At 38.7% G+C, this 19189-nt stretch overlaps 1 protein-coding gene across 8 annotated transcripts in view; it reads right to left on the minus strand.

Annotated features, from left to right (window-relative positions):
- Positions 1 to 2862, minus strand: part of CACNA2D1 (calcium voltage-gated channel auxiliary subunit alpha2delta 1) — a 484525-nt gene extending 481663 nt beyond the window's left edge. For 7 of the 8 annotated variants that reach the window (XM_026504644.4, XM_044386072.3, XM_026504640.4 and 4 more), the window contains exon 1: positions 2212 to 2794. In XM_026504644.4, the coding sequence (XP_026360429.1) occupies positions 2212 to 2306 (95 nt within the window). In that variant the 5' untranslated portion in view covers positions 2307 to 2794. Of the gene's footprint in view, positions 1 to 2211 lie in introns of all 8 variants that reach the window. The other variant, XM_044386064.3, reaches the window with a different exon arrangement.
- Between the last annotated feature and the right edge of the window lie 16327 nt (positions 2863 to 19189).

Here is a 19189-nt window from a genome sequence, read left to right on the forward strand (position 1 = left end):
ACACCTTTACAAAATTAACACTGCACTTTTTTAAATTTCATAAAGTTTATTCAGAAACCTAACAAGAAGTACAAATGTCAACTATCATTTCTCCTCAGAAGATGGGATTTTAACTTTTGAAATAAATTACTGAAGACGCACAAGACTTACACAAACAGCATTAAGGTTACCTATCAGAGACTGACTTAGCTCTACAAGGTCTTTTATTAAGCTTTCACTCTACAAAATAACTAATGTTCCATATTATTTGAAAATATCTTAAGTTTCCATTGTTAAACAATAAATTTCAAATCTTTTCAAAGGAAAGAAATTGTGGTTTCCTAATTCCTACTTTTCTTCACTATTTATTTTCTTTACTGTCTCCAGTGAATTTCTGACCATAAACACTAAGTTATTTTAATTTTAGGAAAGCATTTTTTGCAGATGTCCTTCTCACAATAAGAATTTGTACATTAATATTTTACAATGGTACGTTCTGGAATAAAAGGTGGTATTTTGTTGTATCTTTAAAAAGTTACAGTTTCCCCCAGTGGGGTGAATGATGCATTCCCTCCAAATGAAAGAAATATTGATAAATTGTCAGTTAAAAATAACACGTTAAAAAGATGTGAACTGCACACACCGACTCCTTTTTAAAGAGACACTTCTTTATTTGACACAAATGAAAGCGAATCACTTGAGTTCTTGCTTTATAGGCCAAGCTACAAAAAGAATAATGAATTCAATCAACAAAAGTGTAATTTCCTAATAAGAGTGAATAATTTTGAAGCATCTTTAGAGTAATTCTTACTCTATATATTTCAAAATATCCGCTTGGAACATACTGCCAATTAAAGAAAGATCTACAGATGGCATTTACCCTTTTGCTTCATAACAAAAAGGATCTGCAATCATTTTTATGGAAGATTATCTAAAAAGGAGCATGACTGTAAATCAATGACAAAAAATATTCGACACTCCCCTTCTCCGGGTTAGAATGTGCATCCTTCCGATTCTTGCACTGACACCTAATGTAATAAATACTTTAAGCTGCATCTTAAATAATCACTGCAGGGTTTCAACTGGTAAAGGTTCACTATTACCATCGACCAAAAACTCCAGTATTCAGCACTCAGCCAACAAAGGACAGCAAATAATTCCCAACAGCAGAAATACCGGAAGGCTACCTTGGGCTTTGTTTTTGTTATGTAAAATGCATTAAAGTGACTCATCCATTTAAGATCACCTACTCTTAGAAGCTTTAAAGTAGCTTTAAGAACCAAAATAAATGCTTTCCCAAAATGCCCGATAGGCTCTTCAGCGCATTTAAAAATGTGTATATATTTTTATGAGCTATTGACTTTGCTTCTTCTTTTCCAGCCTACGAGAAAAGAGAATTATTATTTTCATTCCCTTCCTGCCGTGTGACTGTAGAGTTACCTTTAAATACTCTATTTCCAGAACGGCAGCGAATTTTTTAAGTTATTTTAGAAATGTTAAAAATAAGAGAAAACTGCAGGCGACTCTGGAAACGTTCATCCCTCCCTCAAAGAACAGGTTCTATTCATTCTAAGAACAGAAACAGTGTGTCTGCCGGCACTTAGATGCTTCGAATGAAGGATGAGGAGGTTGGATAGTGTGGTCCCAGTACCTGCGAGCCCCTTGAGTGGACAGCACTCTAAGCTGCGTCGAGCACTCTTCCGATGAGAGAGACTGTCAAGTGCGCCCAGTAATTTGGGCTCTAAATGAGTTTGGCCACTACAGCAATTAGAGAGCATCCCCCAGGCCAAGGGCGGGAGAAGTCCATGCTACCCTGGCAAGAGCAAAATTACCTATTTGTAAAACACCCAAACACACACAACTCCCCCCCCACCCCCGGACTGGGTTTGAGGACAGCGGATATCTGGCTGGAAACTTCCCCCCCCCCCACCCAAGTACAGCTGAACTCTTTAAGTCTAAGGAATCCTTTCAGAGACAGGCTGAGGCGCCGCGAGTAGTAAGCGGACGTTTCCCGGGACAGCCCGGCCCCACCGAGACGCCCGAGACGCCGGTTCGGCGCGCATTCCGGCGGCGAGCCGCGCGCACCTCCCGCTCGGCCTCTCCAGATCCGAGCCCGGATCGCTCCCCACCCCCACGGGCAGAAAAGCCCCGCTAGTCGGGAACTGTCCCCGCGCCCAGCTCCCGCGGCACCCCTCGGCCCGCACTCCCAGCCCTCCCCGTTCGGCGACTTACGTGACGGCCGAAGGGAACGGCTCCTCCGACGAGGGGCCGATCAGCCAAGATTGGAAAAGTGTCAGAGTCAAGGCCAGCAGGCAGCCAGCAGCCATCTTCGCGATCGAAGATCAATCCCGCCTCCCTCCCCAGCTGGGGGAAAGGCACGCCGCTGGAAACCGCGGGAGGAGAAGGAGCACACTCCGCCCGTACCGTGGACGTCTGGAGAACTGGCGCGCCGGGGGCCGAAGCGCGGACTGGCGCGGGGGGCGGCAGGGGCGAAACCTGGCGCGGGGGAAGGGGCGGCGGCAGGCGGACCCACTAGCGCGCGTCGGCTGCTCCGCGCCGCGGCTGCCGCGCCTCCGCCGCCATCAAGGGCGACTTTGGAAACAGACCTGGGCGAGTCCGCCGGCGCTCGTGCGTTCTCGCTATCTCTGTGCCTCTTGGTTTCCTCCCTGATTTATTCCCTTGATTGCCTGGGGAGAAGGAGGAGGCGGAGGCGGGGGCGGAGGAGGGGTGACGGCGCTGGGGAGGGGGTGGGGGTGGATGCTGGAATAGGGGAATGGCAGGCGGAGAGACTTGTGGCAGGGAGAGGCTCCGTCTGGCTTCTCCGGGCAAGTCAGAGGGAGGTGGCTGGGGGTGGGCAGCGGGAGGGCTGGGCGTCAGAGCAGTCGGGCGGAGACGGGCCCGGAGCAGCCCTCCATACAAGGCAGAAAGGAACTCCCAAAGTCGGCGTCGGCTTGCTCCCGCCGCCCGGCGTGAGGCGGGGGAGCGGACCCAGCCCCGCGGGGCTCCCGGGGGACAGCCAGCCGCCCAGCGGGCATCTACAGGCTTCAGAGCTCCAGCCGAGTACTTGGCTTGAGTCTTCGGGGGTTATTTTTGCACAGGCAGGCACGTTCCCCCAGCCCTTCTCCCAGGCGCAGAATCCACTGCCTGCCTAGGAATCGTGGAGAAGTGATTTGACAACAAATGTAGGAGGGGTTGTATTTGCATTTTAAAGCACCACTTTTTACTTTACCAGGTGGCACTATTTATTTGCCGTGAAGTGCCAGAGGCTAGAGCCTCTGGCGTGGCAGAATGACAGTTGTGCCAGCGGCCCCACGCCCAAGTAGGGCTCACCTGGCGAGAACCGAGCCTCAGGGCCCGGGCTGAGGACTGTCAGAGAAGGACCTGACGTTGTAAAATCTTTCCGGACCTGCCGTTAAGCAGGACGGAGTGCTGGAGGGACGAATTCTCCTTCCCGGGAGGACAATGCTGCTAAGGGCTTTTTAACATCCTAGTGAGAGACCTCCAAAACGCCCTGCTTTGGCCACTGGGCTGCTTTGCCTTGACAGGGTTGCTGTAGGGGTGAGTTCACTTTGTCAATGTGAAAGCAGGGAAAGGGTAAGCAGCAGGAACAGGTGGCAATTTGCGAAATGCACTTGAAATGTGGAGGAGAAATGAAAGGACGGGGGAGAGGGGGGTAAGAGCTAGGGAGAAGCCATTTCAGACCACTTTCACCTCCAACCCCCCAGGAGAAGCAGTGGCGGGGCGAGTTTAGCCCTTCTAGAAAGAGCAGAAGGGTCTCAGATTAGGCCTCTCCCTCGGGCACAGGCCTCCTTCAGGAAGGAAGTGGTGTGCCAGTGGTGGAAAGGTTTCCCTGAATATCTTAAATTCTTAAACTCCCTATAGTAATGTATTGGAGCACTTTTGGCAGGAAGTGAAAAGAATACCATTCCTGATGGAAAAAAATGACCATCCTGCATATGCGTAAAAGCTGTAATTATGGGGTGGCTGTAAGATTTTTAATTAGCTCTTTTTTTAGTTTCACCAGGAGCTGGTGAAAGGAAAAAGACCCTTATTAATTCAGAATTGATTTTCCAGCTTTCTGAGGGCAGCCTCCCCAAACGGAGAAGACCCATAGTACTTACTTACTAGCAAAAAAATGTTAAAGTGTATGTGATTTTATGATTCTTGACCCCGTGATATATTCTTCTTCCTCCTTTCTTGTGCCTTGTTTTCTTTATATTCTCTACATCTCTAGCTTGCACTTTGCTTCTTTCTTCCTATTCTGAATGGCCTCACAAAAGGCACCCCACCGTGACTTAACTTAGTTTGTTTTTTTGCTAAGCGTGAAGAGTGCGGCCACAGGAGCTGGCAAATGAGAAATGAAGTGGGATGTAATGGGATTGAGAACTAGAGCTTGGGAAGGTTATTTTATGTAACTGAAGATGGCCTTCCAGTCCAAATTTAGATAACCAAATAGGCAAGCCCATCATTTTTTGCTTCAATTTTTAATGATTCAAAAGCAGATTTTCTTTCTCAGCATGGGGATTACGAATAGCAGAATTAGATGCCCATTACTGTCTATGTGATATGTTGCTATCATAATAGCCTCCCTACATAAAAATATTGTATTATATTCTGTCAATTATTTCAGTAATGACTTCAGACTTCCTACTAAGGAAGTACACCATTTCCAATTTATATCTTTAAGAGAAGGAGCTTAAAGAGCAAAAGGAATGTAATAAACTTCTAGAGAAGGTAAGTCAGCCTTCATTATTTGTTGGCCTTTGAGCCAAACCTCAATTTCTTTGGATCCCTCTGATGAAGCGCCGTGTTCTCTAATATCTGAAGTTGTTGAAGAAAGATATTGCTTCTACAATTCTTTCTGAAAGTGCTGGTTATCAACTGTAAGCCTTAATCATTGCTTAATACTCTGTTGTGAGGTTAGCTATTAAATGCTTTATCAACCTAAACCTTTCTAATGAGGATATTCAAAATGTGGCTTTGATTTCTTATGTATGATAACTAAAACAGGATCATTTTCACAACATAGCATTATGTGTCTACTGGATTAGTCATAGCTTTCTACAATGCATTGTTTCAGCGCAGTTCAGTTATTTTGAAAAACACCATAAAAACCAGATCATATCCCATTAATTATAATAAAATTTTTGCTTATTCACTAAAATTTGCTATTCCAGATAAGGTATTTATAAATCATAAGGATTGATTATAAAATTTGTATTATGGGCCATCCGTAAGCAAGAAGTCAGAAATCAGTATCTACTATTCATTTAAGAGAAAATAATCTAATAAGGAAGATTAATGAAGATCTGATGTCTGTATTAATCATTTCTAGAAGAAAGTTGAATCCAAACTATTTAGTTCACTCAAAGCACTTTTACTCATGACCAATTTATGATCTCTAACTTTTGGCTAACTCTCAATTGTTGCTATAAGTAAATGTTCAATTTGTTCATATACGTTTTATTTTTATTCAAAATGGACAAAGAACAATATGAACCTAATAGCCATGAAATGTTCCCTCTCACTCCTTTTTGGTTTTAGGTTATACTGTGCATATTGGTAATACAAAATTCAAGTTTTGTTGCATTTTTCTGTGAGCGTATTTTTCTATGTATGTATAAGCAGTCTTGTAAAGAAAATTTTCAGTAAATCAAATCTAATTTCTTCAACACTTTTGCTTTATGAGTAAGACAATGTAACTAAAATGTTGTGTTTCGTTTTTCTCATATGTACAAACACACACACAGACTCTAGAAAGAAAAATAATTCTCCTTGGCAAAAAAAAATTTAAAGGCGATGACCAATTTTCTACGTTTTTTTAGTATCCATTAAGAAACTAAAAAAACAGTGACAACAGGCCTTACTTATTTACATGCCAATAGGAGGATAGGACCTGTCTCTGAGATATATAGTATGAAAGTCAGAATCAGAAATACTTGTGATTTGAGGCACTATGCTTCTATGCACATACAGATGTGTGCCAGAGACAACGAAAGTTAAAAACAAATGGACAGAAAGCTTCAACTATCTCTGTCCTTGGGGAATATTTTCAGGAGACGGGAATAAGAAAAGAAAGCAACTCAGAACTATCAATTCCCAGGAGAATGGTTAAGGGCGTGTGTGAGGGTTTTTACGTCAGAGTTCACATTCAGTATTTTTAAACTAACACAGCACAGAGAGGCCATTATAGAAAGCACCGTGGAAAAGACACTACCATAGATGAAGAAAGATGCTCAAATACTCCTACAAACAAGACAAATATTTAAAGGACATTTGTGGCCCAAGTAATACAGTTACTGACAAGACATTAAACTTTTAAGGGAAGAATGGACGCAAAGGAACATTCAACAGTTGCTAATGGGTAGTACTAACTGAACACAAAGTAACACTGAGCAAGCACTAACTGGAAGTTTATTGTTTACCCATCAGAATCCTATAAAGGTAGGGGTGCCTGGGTGGCACAGCGGTTAAGCGTCTGCCTTCGGCTCAGGGCGTGATCCCGGCGTTATGGGATCGAGCCCCACATCAGGCTCCTCCGCTATGAGCCTGCTTCTTCCTCTCCCACTCCCCCTGCTTGTGTTCCCTCTCTCGCTGGCTGTCTCTATCTCTGTCAAATAAATAAATAAAATCTTTAAAAAAAAAAAAAAAAAAAGAATCCTGTACAGGCAAACTTCTGCTGATTTAAGTATTTAGAAATATAACCAGTTATATTACATGCTATCAAATCCTCAACCAAGCAATGGCTTTCATGCTACTGTATTTTTAAATTTCTGCTAATGATAAGATTTCTTCATTCCTTTTTTGTCTCAGAATAAACCAGTACCTACAGCATGACTTCCCATTAAAAAAAAAACAAAAAACAAAAAAAAACAAAAAAAAAACCTATTAAACTTGAAAATCTAGATTTCATTGTAAGATCTTTCTTCACTCCATAGAGTTGGAGCTTTGGGGGTTTTTTAACTTTCTTTCTTTCTTTCTGAATTTTAAGTTAAACCTCAAAGTATAGGGAATCCATTTACTCAGGCCTACACAAAGGGAAGAATTCAGTTATTTATCCAAGTATTCAATAGCAGCAAAAGTACAATGGAACATGGTTAGTAAGAGATAGAGGGTAACATATGAAATGACCAAAACTAACAACCGTTGGCACTCTTTCCAGTTTTTTTTTTTTTTTTTAGATTTTATGGCTACAGCCTCTGATGAAAAAGAAGGAAGATGGTTGATTGATATTATTCTGATACTAGTTTTTTAATATACTTTAAACACAATAAACCACCACTGTAACCTAGCACATTTCTCTAAGACTGTAGGTATGTTATGGATCAAATTCACCACCCGTACAGATAAGAAAGAATTCATCTATTAGATGAGTGTCCATAGAAGCACCATAAAGGATGTTGCCGCTAACGTCCCCGTCTGCAGTAATGAGTAATGGAGAGAAAATAAGAGAGCAGTCATCTTATTTTTATGAGCACAGATTTTAGATTTATATGATTAAAATTTCTGCTCTTAGGGGCGCCTGGGTAGCGCAGTCGTTAAAGCGTCTGCCTTCGGCTCAGGGCGTGATCCTGGCGATCCGGGATCGAGTCCCACATCAGGCTCCTCTGCTGGGAGCCTGCTTCTTCCTCTCCCACTCCCCCTGCTGTGTTCCCTCTCTCACTGGCTGTCTCTCTGTCACATAAATAAATAAAATCTTTAAAAAAAAAAAAATTTCTGCTCTTATTGCAAAGAAAACATGACTACCCAGACATACCAGTAAACACAGAGTTACAATACTACATTCGATTGAGAAATGACAATATGATCTCTATTTTACTCACCTATCACAGATGGGAGACAAATTTGTAAGTTTGAGATTTGGAAACATCTGAAAATCAAGACAGTGCAAATATTTTTATACAGTCATAACATCTTTAAAGGTGGTGGGGTTCTAAGGGTTTCTGACATTTGGGGGGAAAAGATACTGTGATGCCTAATGATCTGAAGGATATTGTTATATGCTATCTAATGCCCTATTAGATATAATAATACATACAATAATAATACATCAACATTTCATACATTTAAAACTAAGAATAAAGATCTAAACAATTCTAAAAATAGCTTGCACCATCTACAACTGGAAATTTATACACATTTTCTTTTTCTTAATCACAATTCCTTCAATTTTACTCTAAGGTGACCCACTCTTTAAGAATATAATTCTGTCAGAATGTCCATAGCCGGCTAGAAGAAAAGAGTTGATTTCATCAGTTTGCCAACCTGGGTGAAGATAGCCCAAAGTAGAACAGCAAACTGAGTCTTGAGTTTCAAGCTAAGTCTATTTATTACGTGGATGTTACTGCACATCTTTCTGCTACCCACAGATCAATCTATTTTTGCCAAGATGTCATTCATTTTTGTGGATACAATTTATACTGGCAGGACGCTGGCAGAGTAAATGTTAGTAAATTTAAAGCAAATGCATAACTCTAAAATATCAACTGGAGAACTGGAGAACTTCAAAATGAAAGTTTTTGTTTTTCTAATATCCTAACATTTACTAATCCTGCTTCCATTAATAATGATTTTAACTTTCTTTAATTATGGATTAATTAGGATTCATAGTCATTATCTGTAAGAACGTGCATGAAAACATTGGTTGGGAGGGCTGTGCAGTCTTAGTCATCTCTGTGTCTTTCTTTAATAGTACCTGAAATTCCTTGTATTCAAGACCTGTTCTTGTCAACAGCAGAGTGTTACGAGATTTCCTATATATTGGATTGATTATGCAATTCTTTTAAACTTAATTTCTATTTCTCAAACTATGTACAACTTCTCCCTTTAAACAATGACACAATACTTATCACAGAAGAACTGTCATCATAAACTTACTTACACCACGGTGACAAAAGTTTCAATTCAAGCCTTAACAAATGTCCATGATTCATCAGTGTTCAGGGACAGAACCCAGTTCTGCTGTTTTTTTCCCCCTTTCTTCCCCAAGTTAACTAGCCAACCCCACTCCGCCCCTTCTCCACCCCTTCTTTTGATTTTTTTCTCGCCCCACAAACAATAGTTGAGTGTCTTTAACACATGACCAAAAAAGAGATTTTTTTTTTAGGTGGTAAGGAGAAAAGGAAGTAGAAAAATTTTGAAATGCAAAGAGAAATTAGCCAAAGAAAAGAAAAATGGAAATATAAAGGAGCAACAATGTGCAGGGAAAAATGAGTTTGTTCATACAACACAGATAAACACAATGCAAAGAAGAAAGAGGTAAAACAGAAACAACAACAAATGTGAAGGCCAAAGCTGCCTACACAAGAAACCACTACCATAAATGAGACAAAAGAGCAGGACAACAAGCTTACTTCAGTATTCAATCAACCAAAATGTTTATTGCTCAATAAAATACATAATCTTCAATATTTCCCTACTTAAAGTATTAATAACCTAAGTTTCTCTGAAAGTGGAAGAGGTTATATAATGTGAATATTTAACCGCTTTTTAAAATTTAAAATAATGATAGGAAAGTGTTATATAAGGTACATCTACTGTAACGAAAGTTTGCAAATTCCCTTTCCATTTGATATATCCCCATAGGCAGCAATCTGATCATTTATCATGCAGGATTTTTATATCAACTCTAGGGAAAACATCATAAGCCACATCATATAAAATACTGATTTGTATGTAACAAACATTTTTATAGTAAAGCACTCTTAAAATTTAATGAACCTACTTTCTTTCCACGTACAACCTTCAGAACCTCTTATTTCTCCTAATACCTTTACTCAGGAAAAATTCATCAACAATCAGAAGGTGTAAATGGGATTAGGTGGAAAGGGCAAAAGTGACTTAGTCGCTTCAATGACTTTGTTCTCACCTGAAAATGTGTTCACATTCAGAAAATGTTCTCAATCCTGAAGTGAATTAAGTATTATATGTCCCAGGCTATGTCCATGTCTTGTATTAATTTGTTCTTAATGAGAAAACCTGAACTCGTTCATCTCTAAAACCTCCATTAAACACTCAAATTCTTGACTCCAGATATTATGTTGAGTCTTGAAATCATTCAAAACTCTCAGCTATGGAGAAGTATGCTGCATGCAGTGGGGTGCTAGAAATAAAGCAGACCAACCAAACTACAAAGCCATCTCCGTCGTGTAGGAGTTCAGAGATGTAGGCCAAATGACTTAGTCTTCCTGAGCCTCAGTTTTACATTTTTAAAGTTGAGAATAATCCTGTGAGGATTAAATGATACAGAGTTTCATTCATTCATTCATTCCACTTTCTCATTAATTCGTAACCACCCCCCCACCCCCCAATGAGTGATGTTGTGGGACAACAGATAAAGCATTTAGCCATGCAACGTGAAAAATGTCTCCCTTTCTACTGACTTAAGACTTGATAAATCTATTCATAACAAATTATTTTTGAGAAAACTAAACAATAACCTGTAAGGACAACTAACCGGCATGTAATACACATTTAGTGAACTTTATGGTAGACACAGGCTCTAAGGAAGTACCACTATTTTTCTCATTGTTTTGTAATCTGTGTGCACTCTTTAAAATGTACATGTCAGTACACTAATGATCAATAAAGGTAGATTCTATTGCTCTTGTGTGTAATAACAAAAAATGAGAACAAATAAACCCTTTCAAGGCTCACTCTATGTAGGCGAATTTAACTGGAAAAAATAGTTATTGGAAATAATGACATGGGGTTTTTTCCAATTGTTTTTTAACAGTTTTATTGGTATATAATTCACATACCATTCAGTTCACCCATTTAAAGTGTACATTCTAATGGTTTTTAGTATTATAGAAAGATTTTCAGTATTATTTATATTTAAAAAGATCAATTATTACATATTTAAACAGGGATAGTGTTTGGTGAGACCTGCAAGTATTAACTATGAAGATATGTAACAAATATTAATTCAACTTAACACTAATGTTAGACAAATTTTGATGACCTTGATACCTAAATTATACAAATTTCTGATGGCTAGGGTATTTTTTCAATTATATAACTTTAGCCTATATCCTGTACATAGTTTACTTCAAGAAATTAATCACCATAAAAAGTTATTTAAACTTATATAAAAAAGGTAATCATTTGGGCACACTGTTATCGTATATCTCATACATACATATACATACATATATACGTGTATATATGTGTATATCATATATAAATACACTACAATTATAATTTAGATTGGCACATGTACCTACTACTTTATTTGTATCACTTAGGCATATGTTATGGAGTTTATTTTGTGTTGTCATCTTGTACTTATACAATGAGAAGAGTATTTATGATATTGAAGTATGTGAGACTATAAATGACATTTGCATTTATCAGATACATCAACTCTGCTTCTACATTTAATCACTGGCTAGAGCTATTTACTACTTCATGTACTGTTCTTCCATACATAGCAATACCTCAGTAGGACACCTTCGGAGTACTGATTTTTTTCCCTTTCAATGGAGATGAGGAAGAAACATTTTATAGAAATAAAACATCCTCACCCTGATCAAGTAAATGAGAAGCTTTAAAAAGTGAATATGAAACCAGAAATTAGATCAATAAAATCTATAAATGCATTTCATTTTGATAACTTCTATTTGATCTGCAGATAAAGAATTTGTCATTTTAATTGTCAATGAAATATTAAGGCAACCAACTGAATTTAATGCTTTCTCACTGCAGTATTTTTTTAAATTTAAGTAAAAATATCTCCTAAACACTGTAATAGTAATGGCAATCCAAAAATATAGGCAATTCTCAACTTACAAACGTGCTCCAAACAATGATTTTTATATCATTGTTTTGAAACACAGGCTTATATTTTCTCATAGAAAGAACATGTCAATTTTGGTCAGCAACCTGAGCGTGCATTCGAATTTTCGCTTAGCTTCAATTGCTGGGGTTATAATCACCATTTCTAATCATAAAGTCTAACAGATTTCAAATAACTTTTAAGTTAATAACCCTGGAAATATCAATTGATTAATGTAGGTTGATGGTCATCACTTAATCTCATTAACAGCATGAAGAATAATTTATTATATTAAAAAAAAAAAACCCCAAGTTTTGCCTTTCACACATGAAGCAACTATGTGTGAGTGCACAATGGAAATCTAAAGAACTTACCATATGTTTAGATGCAAACTAGAAATTTAGATGTCTTCATTCATTCATTCATTCATATAATTACAATTTCAGTCAGTCATCTATTTACTTGTTATTAAGAACCTCTGAAGAGCTTAACATTCTGATAATAGGTGTGTGCTTCATGAATTTAAATGTTTCTATTTGCCACCCCAAAAGTGGATGAAATGTGTGTTTGTCTGTTATATATAAATGTTTATATGAGATATCTACTTCTTTTTTCTAATCTTGGGATGCAAGATGCCCTTTGGTATTAAAAAAAAAAAGGTTTTTTGTTTTTTAAGATTTTATTTATTTATTTGTGAGAGAGACACACACACAAGCAGGGTGCAACAGGCAGAGAGAGAAGCAGGTTCCTGGCTGAGCAAGGAGCCCGATGCAGAACTTCCATCTTAGGACCCTGGGATCATGAACTGAGCAGAAGGCAGATGCTTAACCAACTGAGCCACCCAGGCATCCCCCCAAAAAAAGTTTTAAAACTTGCAACTTCTATCCAGAATGCCAAGTCAAAAACTCAGAAACTACACTGTGGGACTGTAAAACAGGACACCTGCTTTGGATGACCCAGCAATTCCACTCCTAGGTATTTACTGAAGACAGATTAAAACTTAGCTACACAAAGACTTGTACATGAAATGTCCATAAAAGCAATCTTCATAATAGCCAAAAAGTAAAAAGCCAAATGTCCACCAACTGATAAATATATAAATACAATGTGGTATAACCATTCAATGAAATATTATTTGGCAATAAAAGTTAATGAAGTGCTGACACATGCTACAACATGGATGAACCTTGGAAACATGCTTGGTGAAAGGAGCTGGTCAGTAAAGACCACCTATTATATTATTTATTTATATGATATGTCTGGAAGAGGCAAATCCATAGAGATGGAAAGTATCTTAGTGGATTGCCTAGAACTAGGCTGGATTTTAAGGGGCAGGGGGCGTGGAATGGGGAATGACTGCTAATGGGTATGGGGTTTCTTTTTGGTGTCATGAAATGCCCTAAGTTGTGATGGTTCCCCAACTTTGTAAATATACTAAAATCCCTTGAATCATCACATTACATGACATATCAACTATATCTAAATTACATCTCTGCTATATACAGTACTGTCTAGTGCAATTTACTTGACTGCAAATTTTATATACACTACTGCTTTTAATCAAGTACTTGGGCCAGTAGTACAACACCCTATAAATATATTATGAAAGAAACAAAGCAGGTAGGTAAACAAGCCAAAAGCACTACATGCAGAAAAATTAATCGAAATTTGATGGCTGTATTTGTTTCAAGTAAACCCAGTATAACTGTTCTAATCATCCTCCTAAGAGCCAAGAGAAATTCATGTGAGGGCTGAATCCGTAGACATGAGTGTTTGTCCTCCCCATTAAGCAGTTTCAAAGAACACATTCAGCACCAGGGAACTGAGACAGAGGCAGGACCTAGCCACTGCTGATAGAAAACCCTAATGACAGGAAAAAGCTACAGCCCTAACTTTAAGCTACAGTATCATCCACACACATGAGAGCTTCTCAAATTTGAGCATTGCATCATCAACACCTGGAAAGCCTGCCGAACCCCAGATTACTGGTCCCAGACCCGAGTTTCTGATTCAGTAGATCCAGATTTGCATGTCTAAAAACTTGCAAAGGAGACTGATTCTGCTGGCCAGGGGAGTTCTGGTTCTTTCTAAAGTGAATATTTATACGTTGGAGATGATGGGCGGTGGGCTAAGGAAAAGTAGAGGAAGACTTTAAAAAATGACGCACTGAATACAAATTTTATAAATCAATAGCTTAGAGCAAAGCTTCCAACACTGCTGGATTAACTTGGTACATGGTAAGAATGGGGATTCGGTGCTGTGGGTTTTATTATCAGGTGTTACCGTTAACACCAATTCCTGGGTGAAATTGCCTGTCAGATCTCCTGCTGCCTTTCATGTATCAAATTCCCTGATACTGGCACGCCTGAAAACAGCTCTAACAACGTGTGAGGCCAAGTTGGAAGCCTGATCTTCAGTAGGAGAGGCAGGACGTGTCAGAGACCTCATTCTTCCCAAAGCATGTACCATTCAAGGCCAGCTGCCTCCCCTACTTGGTTTAAAACTCCATTATTCAACTTAACTGCATTAGGTTAGTTAAGAAGTGCATTCATATGCATAAGCCATCAGGGTGAAAGCACCTCTTCCATGGACACATAAATATCCGTCATTATCAAAAATCAGTCTATCAAGCGAACTAGCTACACCTTGAGAGGAGATTTCCAAGCACGGTAAGTTATTTTGGTTTTGGTAAAAAATAAAAATAAAAAAAATAATCATCATCAACATGAAAGCATTATTAACAAAGAATACTTCAAACATAGTCTCAGATGTTTCTCGAATACACTTTGTGTGACACTAAAGGATACTTTTATGTATTTTTACTCTCTAAGACTTAAGCCTCATATCGGTCACAGATTCCTTTCAGAGAACAGAAGCAAAAAAATAAACAAAACTCTTTATAGGTTAAAAAAATAGAAGCTGGTCTCACTGCCCTGGGCAGAAAAGTAATATAGGTACTACTATGAAAGTATGGTTATGGAAATAAAAATAATTCAATAGAGAAAGTATAGAACTGTAATCAGCCTTCCTCTTCTTTCAATTACCTGAGTTTTCCAAAGAAATCTGTATCATCTGGAGACAGATACTTTGTTCTTTATTTCTACTATTTCAGTATGAATAAACAGCATTAGTACAGAGATTAGCCCTGCTGGGCACATGGACTGGGTTACTGTAGGTTTAGGAGTTTAAATTAGAATTTTGTAAGCATATTGACTTTTGAAAACCATTTCCAAAGCCATGTAATTTGTGTGTGTGTGTGTGTGTGTAATGTTTAATTTATAAGAAATATTGCATTGTAAATGAAACTATTTGATCATTCACTATTCCATTCAGTATCAGGTTATGTGATGGAGCAAGCTAATTCCTGAGTTTAAATTAAAACATAAATAACATTACTATACTCACTTGATACCATTAAGGGGGTCAAAGTCCTGAAATGTTATGTCTAAGTTTGCAATAATTTACAAAACTAAATAGGTTAATTCTTGTCATGATAACTCAACCTTTGCAGGTATTATTACCTATAAAATTTGATTCTATTTATACCCCTTTTACATAAAATAATGGTAGTTAATAGTCATATATATTTTTTCTCTTTACTACAAAAAATTGTTCCAACCTTAAAGCTGATGTGACAAGATTATATTCATATAAACAGAACCAGGACCCATAAAAATGAAAGTTGAGGATCATGCTAAATTATATCAAACAACATATTTTTATCTTCTTACTTTTAAAGGAATATTCAACAGAACATTTTTTGTTATTTTAAGCATTTTTGTACCTAAATAGTCATAAATTTTAGCACTGATTAAAATAGTCACAGAATTATTTATGCACTCGAGCTGTGATTTTCATAAATTTTGTTTTAATAGGGGAAAGATGAACTACTTTAAAGTTAATTTTTTGTTTGTTTGTTTTAAAGATTTTATTTATTTGTCAGAGAGACAGAGGTAGAGAGAGAGCATGAACTAGCACAAGCAGGGGGAGCAGCAGTCAGCAGGGAGCCCGACGGACGCTGGACTCCATAACAGGACCCTGGGATCACAACCTGAGCCGAAGGCAGACTTTTAACTGACTGAGCCACCCAGGTGTCCCTAATTTTTTGTTTCATAGGATTAAGGTTCTTTTTTTTCCCCCTAACTATATAGGTAATTCTGTATTAGGGAAATTGTGATTTATGTGACAAATAATACCTTACATTTTAAGGATTTAACATGGAAGAAATGCATTTTTTGCTTATTTAGTAATCTAGCGCAGGCTAGACAGTCACCAAGCAGATTTCTCCTAGTGGTAACTGAAGGAGTATGGTTCTTTCCTTCTGTCTCCCAAGACCCTGGAGTCTTGAACCCAAACAAAAGGAGAAAGAGACACTGAACAAGAAATCTCCACTTCTTTTTTGTTTTTTGTTAAGATTGTATTTAATTATTTGAGAGAGAGAGAGCGAACATAAGCAGGGGACAGGTAGAGAAAGAAAGAGAAGCAGGCTCTCCACCAAGCAGGGAGCCTGATGCAGTGCTCAATCCCAAGACCCCGGGATCATGACCTGAGCCAAAGGCCTATGCTTAACCAAGTGAGCCAGCCAGCCGCCTCAGAAATCTCCACTTTTGAGATGGCTTGGAACGTATCACCTCATATCACCCTCATTCCCTTGTGGTAAACTAGCCAAATGGCCCCACCTAGATGCAACTGGAGGTTGACAAATGAGGTCCTTCTCCGGGCAGCAACTTTTCATAAATACTATAGAAGCAAGAGCACAAATTTTCGTAGCAAGTTAGTGGTCTCTGGAACAGGCTATTCTCTGACCATAATGTGTCTATGCTTCCTTCTTCCCACATATAGAACCTTCCCTTCTCTTCTAAGCTAAGTTCCTGTCCCTTCCCTTAATTCAGCCCCACGTCAAGGAATTCTACACAGTGCACAATTCTAACTCATTCAGATATGGCTCCCCATGACACAGCAACGTCTGAAGAACAAATTTCTGGCTCCTCCCCTTACCACATGCCAACAACATAGAGGTTGGTCAGTGCAAAGATTACTGTTACCAAAAAAAATCCCCATTGGCAAAATGAAGAATGGTATACACACAATACTGTTCCTCAGCAATGACAAAATCCTGCTGAGTAGACATGGTAAAGAACACATATTCTTAAAGAAGTTCCATGATAAGGCCCTGAATTCTGACTCAGAGATGTACTTCCTTATCTATTCTTTTCAAAGGCTGCTGCTTGCAGCCTTGTCCATTATCCTCCATGACTGTTTCTGAAATGAACAGTAGGGAGTATACCCACTGTGATAAGAAGAACCATGTGCCCCCAAAACAGTTTACATTTTAATCCTCAGAACCCGTGAATATGCTATATTACATGACAGGGGAGAATTAAGGGTGCAGATGGAATTAAGGTTGTTACCTAACCTTAAGATGGGGAGATTATCCTGGGTCATCTGGGTGGGCCCAATACCATCACAAGCCTCTTCATACATTAATAAGGGAGGCAGGAAAGTCAAAGTAAGAATAACAAGACATGAGAAAGACTTAACCAGCCAGTGCTGGCTTTTAAGATAGAGGAGGACATGAGCTAAGGAATGCAATGGTCCCTAGATGCTGGGAAAGGAAAAAAAAAAAAATGTCATGGAAGAAGAAACACAGCACCAAATGACATTTTTTTTTTAAAGATTTTATTTATTTATTTGACAGAGAGAGAGACAGCCAGCGAGAGTGGGAACACAAGCAGGGGATGGGAGAGGGAGAAGCAAGCTTCCCAGTAGAGCAGGGAGCTTGATGTGGGGCTCGATCTCAGGACCCTGGGATCACGCCCTGAGCCAAAGGCAGACGCTTAACGACTGAGCCACCCAGGCGCCCCCCAAATGACATTTTTATTTAAGTCCAGTGCACATTTTGAATTTCTGACCTCCAGAACTATAAGATCATAAATTTGTGTTGTTTAAAGCCACTGCATTTGTGGTAATTTGTAACAGCAGCAAAAGATTTTGGATCACATTTCCTGTTATAAATTTGAGGGGACAGAGACGTTTTTTTAAACAGTTGTAGGCTTTTTCTTTTAGGCCACGGTCATGTTTTGGTTTGGTTTGGTTTTTAACAAAAGAATTCTCTAAAACGATGGAGGCTTCTGGTCTAATCACTTCCATTAGTACCAAGTTATAATAATCACACTCTTTCCTAGTTCTTTCCTATTCCTAGACTGAATACCCAAATCTGCTTTAGTTCTTATTTTCCTCTCCCTCCCTCTCTCGGTCTGTTTCTGTCGCTCTAACATCAGTTTCCTTAGCGCCATATGAAATCATAAACTTCTTTGGAATAAGAGACTCTTAAACCAATCTCTGCCATAGTGCTGAACTTTTCATTGTGTTCTTACATGAGCCCTTTTCTTTCTTGTAAAATTCCATGAAGTCAGGCAACAAACATCCAACATACCCTATCTCCATTATTTAAGGCCTTGCCTTGCCTTTCATTTTCACCTTCCTCCCTGTCTTTCGTTCTCTCTCTCTCTCTCTCTCTTTTTTTTTTTTTTTAAGACAGAGCTATAGTTTTGGTGGTATGTAGTATCTTTATAAAGTTCTAATGGTACAATTTGATGAAATGTTTTGACACTGCAAATCATGAGTCCCTATTTTCCTAGTCTGTTAGATCAACTCCTTTGCTGATCACCTCCTGACCACGGAACCAAAGCCACATAATTTAGGGTTTTGTTCTAGTATCCAGAACAAAAAGAATCAATTTTGGTATCAGTTTAGGAATGTTAACTGTTGTTACAAATAAACCCATATGTTTCAGTAACTCAACAAAATCAGCATTTCCTTCTTATTCTAGTAACAGTTAAACATGGAGATTCATCCAGATGTTATTAGCAAAAAAGGTTCCATTAGTCTTGTGGTGCCCAGCTCCCTCAAACTCACTGTCGCCTGCAAAAGGAGACAGAAGAATGAAGGCTTTCTTTTTTAAAGATATGATAAAAAAGCAACTCACAGTATTCCTGCTCACATTTCAATGGGCAGAACTAATTACATGGTCCTGTCTAGGAGCATAGGGGTTGGGAAACCATCTTTCTTCCAAGCATGGACTTGCCAAAGTCAATGTTATACTACGGGAGAAGGGCTACACATTCGTTAGACAGTTAGATTTCTTTGCTACTAATACATATTCATCATACTCAAAACAGTATTTTAAAATTTTTCTTATAAAGGTTTTGCTAACTAGGACTATGTCCTCAGCCAGGATAGAAAACCACTGCTTTAGCAGTACGATGCCACATCTCAGGAGAAGGAACAGCAACCACAAAAATGCTGATTAGTTGAACTGAGTGAGTGAATAGCTCACCGAGATACACATCAGGAATGTACAAAAACCCATAAAAGGCTCTGAGAAAGAGGAGGGGGGGAAAGGGAGAGAAAGGAGGAGAAATACGGGGGGAA

The sequence above is a fragment of the Ursus arctos genome, unplaced genomic scaffold, assembly GCF_023065955.2.
Source record: "Ursus arctos isolate Adak ecotype North America unplaced genomic scaffold, UrsArc2.0 scaffold_3, whole genome shotgun sequence".
In the NCBI taxonomy this organism is placed as follows: domain Eukaryota; kingdom Metazoa; phylum Chordata; class Mammalia; order Carnivora; family Ursidae; genus Ursus; species Ursus arctos.